General features: G+C 42.1%; 1 protein-coding gene across 5 annotated transcripts in view; it reads left to right on the forward strand.

Annotated features, from left to right (window-relative positions):
• Positions 1 to 14,093, forward strand: part of nbeab (neurobeachin b) — a 223,230-nt gene that overhangs the window by 95,213 nt on the left and 113,924 nt on the right. For all 5 annotated transcript variants that reach the window (XR_013294247.1, XM_077566748.1, XM_077566749.1 and 2 more), the window contains exons 31-34: positions 1,706 to 1,838; positions 3,503 to 3,630; positions 7,523 to 7,584; positions 12,523 to 12,587. Coding sequence is in view for 4 of the 5 variants with exons in the window: in XM_077566748.1 (XP_077422874.1) it covers positions 1,706 to 1,838; positions 3,503 to 3,630; positions 7,523 to 7,584; positions 12,523 to 12,587 (388 nt within the window). In the remaining variant the exon portion in view is untranslated. The remainder of the gene's footprint in view (positions 1 to 1,705; positions 1,839 to 3,502; positions 3,631 to 7,522; positions 7,585 to 12,522; positions 12,588 to 14,093) is intronic.

Here is a 14,093-nt window from a genome sequence, read left to right on the forward strand (position 1 = left end):
CCAGTTGAATCCAGATCTGATTCGCTTCAATATGAGAGTCCACACGCCTTCCTTTCAATTTGGTTTGAATCACGTTTGAATCACATGTCTGTGCTGGTTCAGAAGCTGTAATGTCAAATCAAACTGAAACCGTATCTGTTCCAGTTCAATTCAGGTAGTGATCCAGGGAGCAAAATAAGAAATCAAAAGGTTTTAAACTTTTGTTCTGATGTGGATCCAATTTGAGACGCTCATACGGGGACAGAAATTGAAATATCAAAACAAAATCCCCATACCAATTAAATTTAAAAACAACGTTCACATACGTTTAAAAAAAAAAAAAAAGTCCTTATATACGACCTGCACAGTAATAAATAAATACAAATTTTATATCAATTATTTTGGGGTCAAATTTTGAAAGAACATGCAAGTTCAGATGCTATCATGTGAAACCAAATTTAATCCAGACTGATTAAATTTGAGTGATAATTCACACCCCAAAAAAAAAAAAAAAAAAAGAACAGGTGAAAACCCCTCATTCAATTTCAATCTGGTTGTTAATGTGAATGCAGGGTTAGCGGGGCCACGTTGATCCATGAACGAGTTTGGTTTTAAAAAAAAAAAAGCACCAAATGCAAACAGGCATGTGATTCATTCCACTTGCGTTCCTAAACACCACCAGATGGCGCCGTTGACTTTCCCATGGCCGTCTTGCATCCAGCATGACAATACAAGCCTTTGTTTGAACCTGCAGAATTCCCCCTCATTCAAGCCAGTCGGACAAACGGAGTTGTGATCCCGTCTTCTGTTTGTCGTGTTTGCTAGCGATGCTTCTCCCGAGCGCTAATGAATTTATCGGCTCGTTGTGACCTCATTAATCATTTAAAAGTGCTTCTTTCTATCTCGTCGTTTTGTCAACTTGAAAATATGTGAAATCAACCCATGACAAGGCGCTTGGGTTTCATGCCCATAATTGACTAACTCAAAACAGGAGATTATATAAAAAATAAGTAAAAAAAATTTTTTTAAAAAACTGGGTGAATTTGACCCACAACTTAAAACAGGAGGTTACAAAAATAAATAAATAAACAAACAAATAAATATATACTTGAATAAATAACTTAGCTGGGTCAATTTGAGCCACAACTCAAAACAGGAGGTTATAAAAATAAATAAAATGACGTAAATAAATAAATAAATAAAACTTAACTTAGCTGGGTCAATTTGACCCACAACTTAAAACAGGAAGTTACAAAAATAAACAAACAAACAAAAAATAAATAAATAACCTAACTGGGTCAATTTGACCCACGACTTAAAACAGGAGGTTATAAAATAAATAAATAAATAAATAAATAGACAGATCAATCAAAATGCATGTACTGTATACCGTTATATTCTGAAGTGATGTCAAGGAAGGTTCTGTTTATTGTAATGTTTGATTAAAAAATAATAAATAAATACAGTTCCCCCCCAAAAAAATCCCCCTTTCCCGAGTGAGCCTTTGCAAGAATGAGGCCAACGCATGCATGAAAAAGCCAGAGGCGTCGAGGCGGACCCCGTGAGCTCGCATCGTTTGGGGCTTTCCCCGCTTCTCACAAACACAACACGCCCGATTGTCAGCGCGTCAAAGATCCGATGCCGCTTCAGCTCATGGCCGGCTCGCTTGGCCAGCCTTCACGTTCAAGCTCAGGTGTTGAATTTGAAACAATTTTGTTGAATTCAGGAGCCGCCGCCGCCGCCGCCGCCGCCGCCGCAACGTCCTCATCCTCCGGCCTGGTCAACGGCGCCACCAGTAAGAACCTCCCGGCTGTGCAGACGGTGGCGCCCATGCCCGAAGACACGTTGGAGAACATGAGGTGCAAGCATACTCCTCAAGTCACGGCTCAGTCAACGCACCAATAATATTATTGATTTATTTATTTTATTTTTATTATATTTATTTTATTATTATTATTTATTTATATTTTTTATTATTTTATTTATTTAATTAAATAATTTAATATTATATTTATTTTATTATTATTATTTATTTATATTTTTTATTATTTTATTTATTTAATTAAATAATTTAATATTATATTTATTTTATTATTATTATTTATTTATATTTTTTATCATTTTATTTATTTAATTAATTAATTTAATATTATATTTTATTATTATTATAAATAAATAAAGCTTGTATCTCACTGAGCAGTGAATGCTTGCGAACGTAGCGAATTGAGTTTTTTTTATCGGGATTTGTAAGATGTTCACAGACGGTGAACTTTAAACTTTTCATTGATGGATTTATTTCACTCTCCACTTAATAAAAGATGATGCTGACACTGGGAACTTCCTACACTTTTTTTTTTTTTTTTTATTAAATGGATACAATTAAGAAATTATCTTGACATTTTGGAAAACTTTATTGACAGTAGAAAACTTTAGAGAAATATTTACTAGCTTTTAATTTAGCTTAAGTGCTAGTGAACTTGGGGAGATCAGTTTGATTTTTTTGTTAATTTTTGAACAAAACTACATTTTTTATATGTTTAAAATAAAAATAAATTTTTATTTTTATTTTGACGCTAATATTTTCTCTCTTACTGCAACTAAATATCGGCTTAAAATGGCGGTTATTGGCCTCCTTGACTACTAGTAATCGGTATCAGCCCTGTAAAAAAACATATCGCTCTATCACTAATATAGTTATCTTATATTGTAATGTGTTAACATGTAAAAAAAAAAAATACATATAAAATAAATTGCCCTTTTTTTTTGGCTGATTTTCGAAGAGCTAATATTGGTCCTTTGAAGTTGTTAGCTGATTAATCGCTCAGGCGCCAGTTTAGCCAACATGTTTGTATTTTGTGCATGGATTATTTGAAGTCTGTCTTCTCATTTTGGGATGACCCTCATATGAGTTTGAGCATTTCCCATGCAGAATTTTCACTCGCCTGCTGGTGTGTGCGTGCGTGCGTGTGTGCGTGTGCGTGCGTGCGTGCGTGTGCCCTCGCCTCATCTCCCCTCAGCTCTAATAGTTTGTGACAATCCCGCCCGAGAGCCCCGTCTGGGCTCTCTTTGCGCTCACGTGTTCCTCTTGACAAATCGGGGATCGGTTGCCATGGCAGCCGTAACCTGACGTAACCCTGCACTCCTTTGTGGCTCCGTTTTACAGAAACTAAACAAAACAGTCTCTCATATCGTAGTGAAAATGGTATGAAACGTCAGATTGTTTCTTTTAGTAAAAAAAATAATAAAAAATTCTTTTGTCTATATGTAATTAACCAATTATTCAATCAAATCAAAGTTTATTTAGTGTAATTTCCAATTACATTTTGACACAAGCCGTATAAAAAGATATAAGGAAATAGATTCTTAATCATTTATTGTTTTTGTTTGCGTAAACTAACGCAAAGCGTGCTACATTTTGAATGTATGAAAAGTGTGATGGGAAAAAAATGTGTTTTGATTTGAATCATGTAAATGCTGGATGATAAAGAACAAATTTGTTGCTTAATGTTGTGACGTTTTGCAGTATTACGTCCAAACTGGAGCGCGCGTTGGAGAAGGTGGCGCCATTGCTCAGGGAGATCTTTGTGGACTTTGCACCCTTCCTGTCTCGCACCCTGCTGGGCAGTCACGGACAGGAGTTGCTCATTGAAGGTACCGCCAAACTTTTTTTTTTAAACTCACCTGCCTTCATCAAAAATAGCCAAAGAATCCAAATTGAAAGGCTTATTTGTCTTTTTAGCCATGCTGAACTTTTTCAAGGTTGTCGCGTTTCATGCAAATGAGCCGCTGCTGCGTGTGCGTTCGAACTCAAAGATAGTTGAGAGCGAAAAGTGCCTTTCAATGCTGCCTGAATGTGAATCTTTTCTTTTCCTTTAGAACGCAAAGCTTAAGCAATATTAGCTTGCGTGCAGCAAATGAACGCGGGCTAAAAATAAGCACTGCCAGAAAGAAAAGATGCCACTTGACCCACTTCCTTTCATCTATTTTGTCTCTTAATGTTCATTTAAAAAACAAACAAACAAGTCCTTAAACTTGTATTCATGACCTCACTACAGCCAGTATGAAGTCATTCCATTTTTCACTGTGTCGGCTTTTCAGCAGGACGGATTGCTGACTTTGAAAATCGGATTCATGCGCTTGCTTTTGCTGCGAGGGAGCAAACATTAGAAGCAGGCCTCTGGACAGTAGTTTAAACACTGGATCCGGGTTCAAATTTCCCTCACTTTGTCGGCGGATGTGACGTCATGCTTCTTCACCTACATCATGGTATACAAACATACTATATATATATATATATGTATGTATATATGTGTGTGCATATATATATATATATATATATATATATATATATATATATATATATATATATATATATATATATATATATTAGGGGTGTGAATTGCCTAGTACCTGGCGATTCGATACGTATCACGATTCATAGGTCACGATTCGATTTGATACCGATTAATCCCGATACAAATCTAAAAATTGATTATTGCGATTTATTTTTATTTTTTTTACTCAAATTTAGAAAATACTAATCAGTATACTTGTACATGTACATTGTAAGATTTGTATGAAAATGTCTTTATTTTTCAGAAAATTCAGGCTTATAACTGAGGCACTGCATTTAACAAACATGTTGCAGTCTATTTCATGTTTGAACAGCACTGAAATAAAATATTAAGGCTTAATGTTCCATTAATATAACATTCTTCCATGCTTCAAATGTGAACCCTAACCCAAAGTAAGACATTTTGTTGAATATTCCCATAAAAAATTGAGGTTTATCGAATCGATTTGACAATTGCGCACTGTAGTATCGCGATATATTGCCGAATCGATTTTTTCTAACACCCCTAATAAATAAATATATATATATATATATATATATATATATATGTCTAATCTTTGCAGTATTTATCAAGATCCTTCCCTTCCAGTCTGGAGCCGACAGTTAAAATAGTGTGCGGCGGCGTAAAGGCGCTCCATTTACCCGTAATTACCATCCATCCATCACTGCTAACATTATCCGGGGTCGAGTCCCCTTGTGCCCCCTGGTGCCCTTTTTTGCCTCGCCCTGGCCTCTCGCTCCCCCCACCCCCAACCCGCAGCCATGCGGTCTCTGCCGCAATTACGGCGAGTCGCAGCCCTGAACTGCAGCCGATCGGGAGCCGGCAGCCGGCGCGCCAACAGTGCCGCTGTTGTGACGGCCGCCGCCCACCCGCCTTCCGCCACGTTGACCCCCACAATGCCACGTTCACCCCCCGGCCGCTGTTCACAGGAAAAGGAGTGGCAGGCCCCCGTTTAGAGAGAAGACATTTGGTTTGTCTAGCGGCGTGAGGCCGGGGTCAGCCGGCCACCTGACTCGCGCGTCACACGGCGCTGACTTATGGCGCGGCGTGTCAGCGCTGTAACAAGAGGTCGACGGCGGTGGCGCCCCGTTTACAAGAGAAGGGTCACTTCCTCTCGCAGTCTTTACAATATGCTCCCTTAAGGGCCGTCTCGGCCGGGCGAAAAAGGGACGGCTGAACTACGGGGGGCAAAATGAGGATTTGTCCGCTGCAAGATGGTGGCGGCCAACTTCACAACATCTGGCCGCCATATTGCCATGAAAGACAAATTTCTCTTTTCTACTAATTGGCACTACGAAAAGAAGAAGCGAGGGTAGAAAAACATGAGCTAGGTGCCGTGTAGTTGAACATTTTTAGAATCGATTATGCTATCAATTATTTCACCCCGAGGTGGCAAATCCAGGACCAGAAAGTAAAAACCCTGCCACATTTTGGCTTTAGCCTTTGATGCTAGCGAGCTAGCTAGCACCCGACGAGCAAGTAAACGAGCACCATGGGAGCTAGCTAGCTAGCTAGCTGGCACCTTGGGCTAAAGCCAAACTGTAGCAGGGTTTTTACTTTTTGGACCTGGATTTGGACCTTTGCCTTTGAGTGAATTCCCTCCAGTAGGATTTGGCCGTACCAGCTCTGCCTGCTTCCAAACAAAATGGCTGACTGAGCATTAAGATTTGTATTTTCTTCCCACGGGTGAGCTACTTTTGGGCGATGGGGATGTCTAATACACACACAAAATTCAATGATGAATTTGATCGGTATTGCTAATTGATAGGATTGATATAATTGTCTTAAGCCAGTTTGCATACAAGATGACAACGACTTCCCTGACAGAACTTCAGCAACCAAACGAAGCAAACAAAAACATTGAGTACATTTTCCAAACTGACAGGAATTGCTGCGCTGAAGCCGGCATCATTAAGCCATCACGGCGCATCCTCGTGCAGTCGCTCCGGTTCCAACGTTGTTAACTCTTCGCTGAGTGTCAGACAACCTGTCATGCCACAGACGACGGCGGCGACGACGACGACGACGACGACGACGACGACTTCATGTCCCCGTGGCCTCTAATGAGCGCGATCGTTTTTTGTTTTTGAATCATTAGAATTTTTGGCTTATGACTGCACTTGAATGCATCTCTACAGACTAGCACAGAGAGAAGCATGCATTGTTTCTGCAAATGAGCTTTTCACACCTGCTCGTCCTTTCATTAATGTCGTCTGCTCAAATGCCAAACTGTGAGTGAGCACACACACATCTACTTTGTGTGTGTGTTTCTGTGGTATCAATTCACACTATATCCATTTTTACAGCAACAACTAATCTAACTTGACTTTTCTCAGTGACGTTATCTGACGTAAGTGACTTTGCAAGCTCCCAATTCAACATTGCATATCAATTAACAAGCTTGAAAGCAGCTCACGGAAATTCCACTGTCAAGTGGGTCGTCTGCCATTAACCGCCACATATACGCTACTCCACTTCTTGACCACGTGAAAAATAACCAGAGGTGGCAAATCCAGGTCCAGAAAGTAAAAACCCTGCCACAGTTTGGCTTTAGCCCCTTGTGCTAGCTAGCTAGCTAGCTCCCTAGCTGCTAAAGGAGCACCTAGCAAGCTAGTTAGCTAGTTGTGTTAGCTAGCTAGCTCTCTAGCTGCTAAAGGAGAACCTAGCTCGCTAGCTAGTTAGCAATAGGGGCTAAAGCCAAACTGTGGCAGGGTTTTTACTTTCTGGACCTGCATTTGGCACTTTTGAAAATTCACATTTTCAAGCTGCAATTGAACAGTCACTATTTTAAGTTTGTGTCAGCTAAAGCAGTGATCCCCAACCACCGGGCCGTGGACCGGTACCGGGCCGTGGGCCACTTTGGACCAGGCCGCACAGTTGAAAGAATTAAAAAAAAAAAATATATATATATATATATATATATATATATATATATAATATATGTATCATTCATAAGCATTACCATAGTGACCTCACCATATTAAAGTATTGTTGTTACCCTTAGCCTTTTATTAATCAGCCGCCAAACAGCCATTTTCATTAATTTTTTTGAAGGTGAATTCACATTTTCAAACTATACTTCTTTAATTTAACCCACAAATCTGGGTTGAATTCTGAATTGTTCTGGACTATGAATGTTTTGTGTAAAATGACCAAACTAATTGTGATGTATGTCATTGCCTGTCCAGGTCTGGTGTGCATGAAGTCAAGCACGTCGGTGGTGGAGCTCGTTATGCTGCTTTGCTCTCAAGTAAGTTATACACGGATTTATGTGGTATTTTCTGGGCTGGCACGGTTCCTTTCCCCCCCCCACAAAGGATACAATACTACGTCCAGAAAGTAAAAACCCTGCCACAGTTTGGCTTTAGCCTCAGGTTAGCTAGCTCCCTAGCTAGCTCCCATGGTGCTCGTTTACCTGCTAGTGAGCTAGCTAACTAGCTAGCACCCTTGGTGCTCGTTTACCTGCTAGCGAGCTGGGAGCTTGGCTTTAGCCCCTGGTGCTAGCTAGCTAGCTAGCTAGCTACCCATGGTGCTCGCCTGCTAGGGAGCTAGTTAGATAGCACCTGGGGCTAAGGCCAAACTGTGGCAGAGTTTTTACTTTCTGGACCTGGATTTGCCACCTCTGGTAAAAAAAACAAGTATGCGTCAAAAATGAACCGATCTACTTTCTACAACTTTCTGGGTAGTTTTATACAAAATGACCAAATTTTTTTGACCCAAGTAAAGGATCTGACCAGTTGTTTTACACTAAAAGCCCAATTTCTTGGCTCAAAGTTGGGCCAAATTGACAAAGTGGACCGGTCCATTTTTGATCCATAATTGGGTTACTTTTAACCCAACTTTTTTTTTTTTTTACAGTGTACAAAAAGAATTTATATTTTGTAGCTCTCCAACCTGGTCAATTTGACCAGCAAACCTGGAGATTTAACCACAATGGAAAGGTCCGTCACTGCTGCTTCCCAAAAGCTCATCGTGGTTTTCTTGATGTAAAAAGTTCCTGCCGCTGACGACCAGCAACAGCAGCAGCGACTTTCTGCCCTCCTCAGCCCCCCCCCCCCCCCACCCCGCCCGTCGGTGACTGATTACCTCGGCGCTGACCCTGCGAGGATCTTGTTAAGCCCTTGTTTTAAGCAAGGTCGGAGCCCCGATGTAGCAGTTAGAAGGGAGGAGATATTTAACATACCTTCTGTCAGCCCATCAGTCTTACGTGGGGGGGGGGGGCCATGAGGAAGCCATTAAGCGCTGCCTCGTTGGTGGATGCAGACACGAGAAGTTGGATGGTCGCAGCCGCCAATGTCCTCTTTCCGGCCTCGCTTCTTACGGGAGCTGTCATTCAGACTCCCGCCCCCTCCCCCACCCCAAAAACACACCAAACTTGCAAATGGGACAGCTGGCGTTGAGTTATTGAAAGTTCCCCAACGGGCTCCCCTTTTTCTGCGGGAGATTTGGATTTATTGCACGTAAGAGCATGAGCGTGCCGGTGCCAGCGCCGCAAACCAATTCACCCTGGACCCTCAGATAGCATTACGGCCGCTCAAGAGGTTTTTGCCATGAGGGGCTCTGGGGATGAAACTCAGGTGGAGATATCGATCAAACGCCGAGGTGAAGCGCCGCGCGTCCTTTCATGGCCTTTCACGCAAGGATCAGTGACTGATGGATGTACTAGCGCTCATTTCGCTATTAGCAACCAGCCAACGTTACAAAAATAAAAACAGTAGGACGTTTCTCCAAGCAGGCTTCATCAGTTCATGCAACTACGATCACTCTTAAGTCAAATTTTAGCTAGCAACACAAGAAAAAACAATGTCCAAGGAACGGCTCGTAACTTGGACTACACTCCAAGTTAGTGTAGCACTAGGGGTGGGAATGTTTCACTGTCTCACGATTCGATTTGATTCCAATTTTTGGCTCTGCGATTCGATTCAAAAGGATTTTTGATTCAAAATGAGCCACACTGCCCCTAAGTGGCCAAATCGGGTACAACATGAACAGCGTTCCCAGTAAAGGCACACACAAGGGCAAGACAGTATCAAATAATTTAAATAAAATTGATTTTGGGACATTCAAAATCGATTTTGAATCGTACTAAATGAAAATCGTAATTCTTATCAGAATCGTTTTTTTGGCACACCCCTATCAAGCACCATTCTTTAGACATTGAAACATTTTGGCGGGAGGGTCAATTTAATTGTGGTTTTTGCTATTTTTTCCAGAGCTTGATCCCAAATCCCTGCAGATTGTGGGGGGTCCCTGTACAATCCACTAGTAACTGACCCCTGCCCCCGCCTTGAAAGTTTTGTAATTTCATATAGATGCCACAAGATGGCGATTAAAATGCAACCTATGCCTAAATGAAACTCCTCAACTCACTTCACCATTAGAAGGCACAGAAACATTGCACAGAAGCCTTCACCCCACCCTCGCCATAATGCGTTGGGACAGGGAGGAGAGTGCTTCGCTGACCCTTGAACTCCCACTGTTTTGCGGCCTGTCACTTTTCTGCATAAATTAGCGCTAATGGCACACCTCTTCTTCTTCATGCATACTCATGGCGGCAATCACGGCGCGACAGGCCGCAAACGCCGAAGCTTCTCTTCTTTCTCGGTCTGAGCGGAAAGGTCAAGCAGCTCTGTTTCTTGTAACAGTTTGAGCGTACGCGAGGGAAGGAGGGGATGGGGGATGGGGGGGGGGGGGGGGCTATGGCGGGTGCGAAGGAGTGGAGCCAGTGGAGATTTAGGGACGGAATGCCTCCAGATGTGGCGAGTTTCGGCGAGCAGATAAAAGCAAAGGCTCCATGCGCACTGACAGGTCGGATCCGAGCGCTCACAAATACTCGCTGCCTGCTGAATCTCAGCGAGATGAAAGCAGAAGAAAAAAAAAACATTATGGGAGTTATGGGACTTGAGGTCCGTAACTGTGTTCTGTCACTGATGGGAAAATGCCGAAAAATGATCCTGCTGGTTGATATTCTCACAATCCAACAATGGAGCTAGCTAGCTAGCTCCCTAGCAGGTAAACAAGCACCAGTGGAGCTAGCTAGATAGCTAGCATCTATCTATCTATCTATCTATCTATCTATCTATCTATCTATCTATCTATCTATCTATCTATCTATCTATCTCTTCATTTGACTGTGTCTTCTATACAAAATATGCCAATGGTGAAAAAAGATAATAGAAAATTGATTGCCATTAATTGCATGTAATAAAAGGAAAATACACTATCAGGACATATAGGTATTTCTCAAAAATGATGTGTCATTGTTTTTTTTTTTTAATGCATCAAAAGTACTACTGGTATCATTATCGGTGACTATTCAAGAGTTAAGTACTTGTACTGGTATCTGTCTGGAGGAAAAAAAGTGGAATCAAGCATCCCTAATCGTTACACATTAGATCAGTGGTAGCCACAAACTTTTCTGTACCCGGGTGCCAATTGTTTACAAACACCATTCAATTTGAATCCTGTCAATCAAAAGAAAACTTGTCAGATTGCGCCGTCGCCTACTGTAGGTGTCGCGCGCGCTTCCATTTCCGTGTTTATTTTTATCACGTGAGCGCTTGAGCGGGCCGTGCGCGATCCCTGTCCAAATCCACGACAGCTTAGTCCAAAGGCTGACACTGTATCACGGCAAAGAGGGGAAGCGATGGGGGGATTGTGTAAGGGTTGGGGGTTACTGGCAACAACATTTGGAGACCAGACGCTCAGCAGTTTGCTCGCAGCGGCTCCTTTCCTTCCCTACACACGTGCAGGTCGCTGGCGTGTGTAACGTCATGTTGTGCAGTCCTCATGTATGTACTTCTCTACACATGTATAATACTTCTGTGAAGACTTCTGGGAAGTCTTCTGCTTATTGCTGCACTTCTTATTTAATTTTAATTTGATCTCTTTCTATTCTGTTGTTTTTTTCTTTACTGTAAACTGCAGCTGGACGGAGTCCAGGAAAAAGTTCCCCACGGGGAAAATAAAAGTATTTCGTATCGTATCGTATCATTATTGTCAGGTAAGATGAGCACAAGCTCACCAGCACGCTCGGACCGCGCTGGACGCAATCACGCACACGTTGAGATAAAACGGCATTCAATGAGCTCAATTATTTGATCTGAATTTGTTCCTGCAATGGCTACGCTTCCCCTCAGTGATTTCTACGGTAGAGAGCCTGCTTTCCCACAGCGAGGGGAGCGCCCGTCTAATCATTTCCAGAGACGGCCAATGGCAAATCAGGCAGGCAAGGTGGGGGCGGGGGAGGGGTGGGGGGGCGCTCGCTCGCTCGCTAATCTGTCACTGCGCAGGTCGGAGGAAATGGCCGCATTTAAAGCGGGAGGATACGGTTTCATCCCGCAATTATGTCTCTGCAGTGTTTACAGATCTTTTCACCAAGCGGGATGGCGCGGTCACACATGTGCTTTGCAGCTTCTCACCGCCGCCGTTGTCTTGGCGTCAATTTAACGCTCTTTTCTTTTCTCACAGAATGAAGCAATCCTATGATGGTGTATTAAGGCCACATATATATTTTTTTCGGGGGGGGGGGGGGGGATATTCCGAGAAAAAAGCTTGCAAATTTGCCACTTAATAAGTCACATTTTTGCAAGTTTTTTTCTTGACAATTTGCCACCTTATAAAGTGACAAATTAACCACTTCATTAAGTGGCAAATTTGTAAGACAAAAACGTTTGAATTTTCCACTTTAGAATATCGCACGTTTGCAACTTTATAAAGTGGCAAATTTGCACGAAAAAAACTCGCAAAAATACGACTTTATTAAGTGGCAAATTTGCCACTTTATAAAGTCCGAAATTTGCGACTTTATTAAGTGGCAAATTTGTGACAAAAAATCATGCAAATTTGCGATAATTTTTTGTGTGCAAATTTGCCACTTTATTAAAGCCAATTTGGGGACTTTATTAGGTGGAAAATTTGTGACTTTATAAAGTGGCAAATCTGCAACTTTATAATGTGGGACATTTGTCATTTTTTTCGCGCAAATTTGCCACTTTTTTAAGTCTCAAATTTTGGACTTTATAAAGTGGAAAATTTGCTAGTTTTTTTTCTCAGAATATTGCCCCCACCCTCTAAAAAATATATTTATATGGGGCCCTAGTATGACGTCATACGTTCCTCTTAGAAATGTGCAATTGTAACGGAATCGACTTGTAACATTTGCGCCCGCCGTTTGTTTTCTTGTCAGGAGTGGCAGAACTCCATACAGAAGAACGCCGGTTTGGCCTTCATTGAGCTCATCAACGAGGGAAGGTATGCAATCAATGCAGCACAAAGAGCCTCGTTGAGGTTTTCATAAGGATGCCAAGCAAAGTCATCTGTTCATTTTCATGCTCAAGTGCAAGCGGGAACATCTGAATGAAGTCATTAATCAGAGCTGCGGGCAGTGTTGGCTTTTTTTATTTCATGAAATGCTTACAGAATATCGGCCACGTTAGATTGCATAGGCCATGGTGTCAAACTCAAGGCCCGGGGGCAAGATCCGGCTCTCCACATCATTTTATGTGGCCCCCACATAAGCAAATTGTGTGTCAGCTTCCATGCTTGTTGCTCAAATCTGTACCAAAATGTCTAATTATCACATGTGATCGATAATAACATTGCGATTTTGTTACACTTTTTACTCTTGAACTTGAACAATAACTGAACAATTATCCTTCATTTCTGATTTCAGAACTAGTAATGCATCCATTTTACGCCTAAATTCAGTAATACTAGGAGACAATTTCAACATGTTATGTGGTTTCACTGTCAAAATTGCCCTTTGAGTGCAACTAAAAAGTGGCTATTACAAAAATGTGTTTAACACTCCGCTTTGCCAAAGAAAAAGAAAAGTCTCATCCATCTGTTGAGCGTATCTGCTTCCGATTGGGGCTCATTGTGGCAAATTCCCAAGTAGAAGTTCATCCAGCACTGGAAACGGCTGCTTGAAATCAAAAGGGCCGACTTACCATATCATTTCTTTTTTTTTTTGCCATGCTATGATAGACAGTAGACATGTCGACACAATTTCATGTTGATCGCCAGGAAAACTGCTGTCACGGGCTGATTGTTTTTAGTTTTCCAATTGGCGCCACATTTGGAATGCCAATAGGAAGTCTTCCAGATTGTTGAGTTCCCCAAAAGCTGATTTATTCAGAATAAAAATGTTGACTGCAAGCAGCGATTGTCAATAGCACACCCATGTTTGTCAAAACAATCTATTTTTGTCTCAAACTCAAAAACTCATTTCAATCTTTTGTCAGAGCGGGTCACATTTCATCAGAACTCATGTCAAATGTACATAAATGGGCATGTTCAAATATGATGAAGAATATTCCCCAGAATGCTGCCACACTCTGGTCATGTCCGCCTCGTCGTGGCGCTGTCCTTCTCCCCCTTGCTTTTTACGGGCGTGGACCAGACTGGAGCAGGAGGGGGGGGCAAGGTCGGGGTGGGGTGGGGTGGGGTGGGGTGGTGGTGTTTCGTTAAGCAGATCAGGAGCGGCTCAGCCACCTCACCCATCTGCTGACCCATCTGGCCCCCGGCCCTCCCGCTCCTATGCCCACTTGGCCCAGGATCCTCCCGGTGCCCCCCGTCCCGGTGGGCACCGGGACAAAGAGTCAGTGGTGGTGTCACACTGGCATGCGCTGTCCATGGTTCTGAGTTATTGTTAGCTGGTAATTGAACAGTCAGTATGCACAATTGTTACCAATTCAGAATTGTCTTGACTTTGTAAAATTCTCTTGAGAAGCCAACAGCGCAAAGTCGGTTTCAGAG

The sequence above is a fragment of the Vanacampus margaritifer genome, chromosome 5 (assembly GCF_051991255.1).
Source record: "Vanacampus margaritifer isolate UIUO_Vmar chromosome 5, RoL_Vmar_1.0, whole genome shotgun sequence".
Classification (NCBI taxonomy): domain Eukaryota; kingdom Metazoa; phylum Chordata; class Actinopteri; order Syngnathiformes; family Syngnathidae; genus Vanacampus; species Vanacampus margaritifer.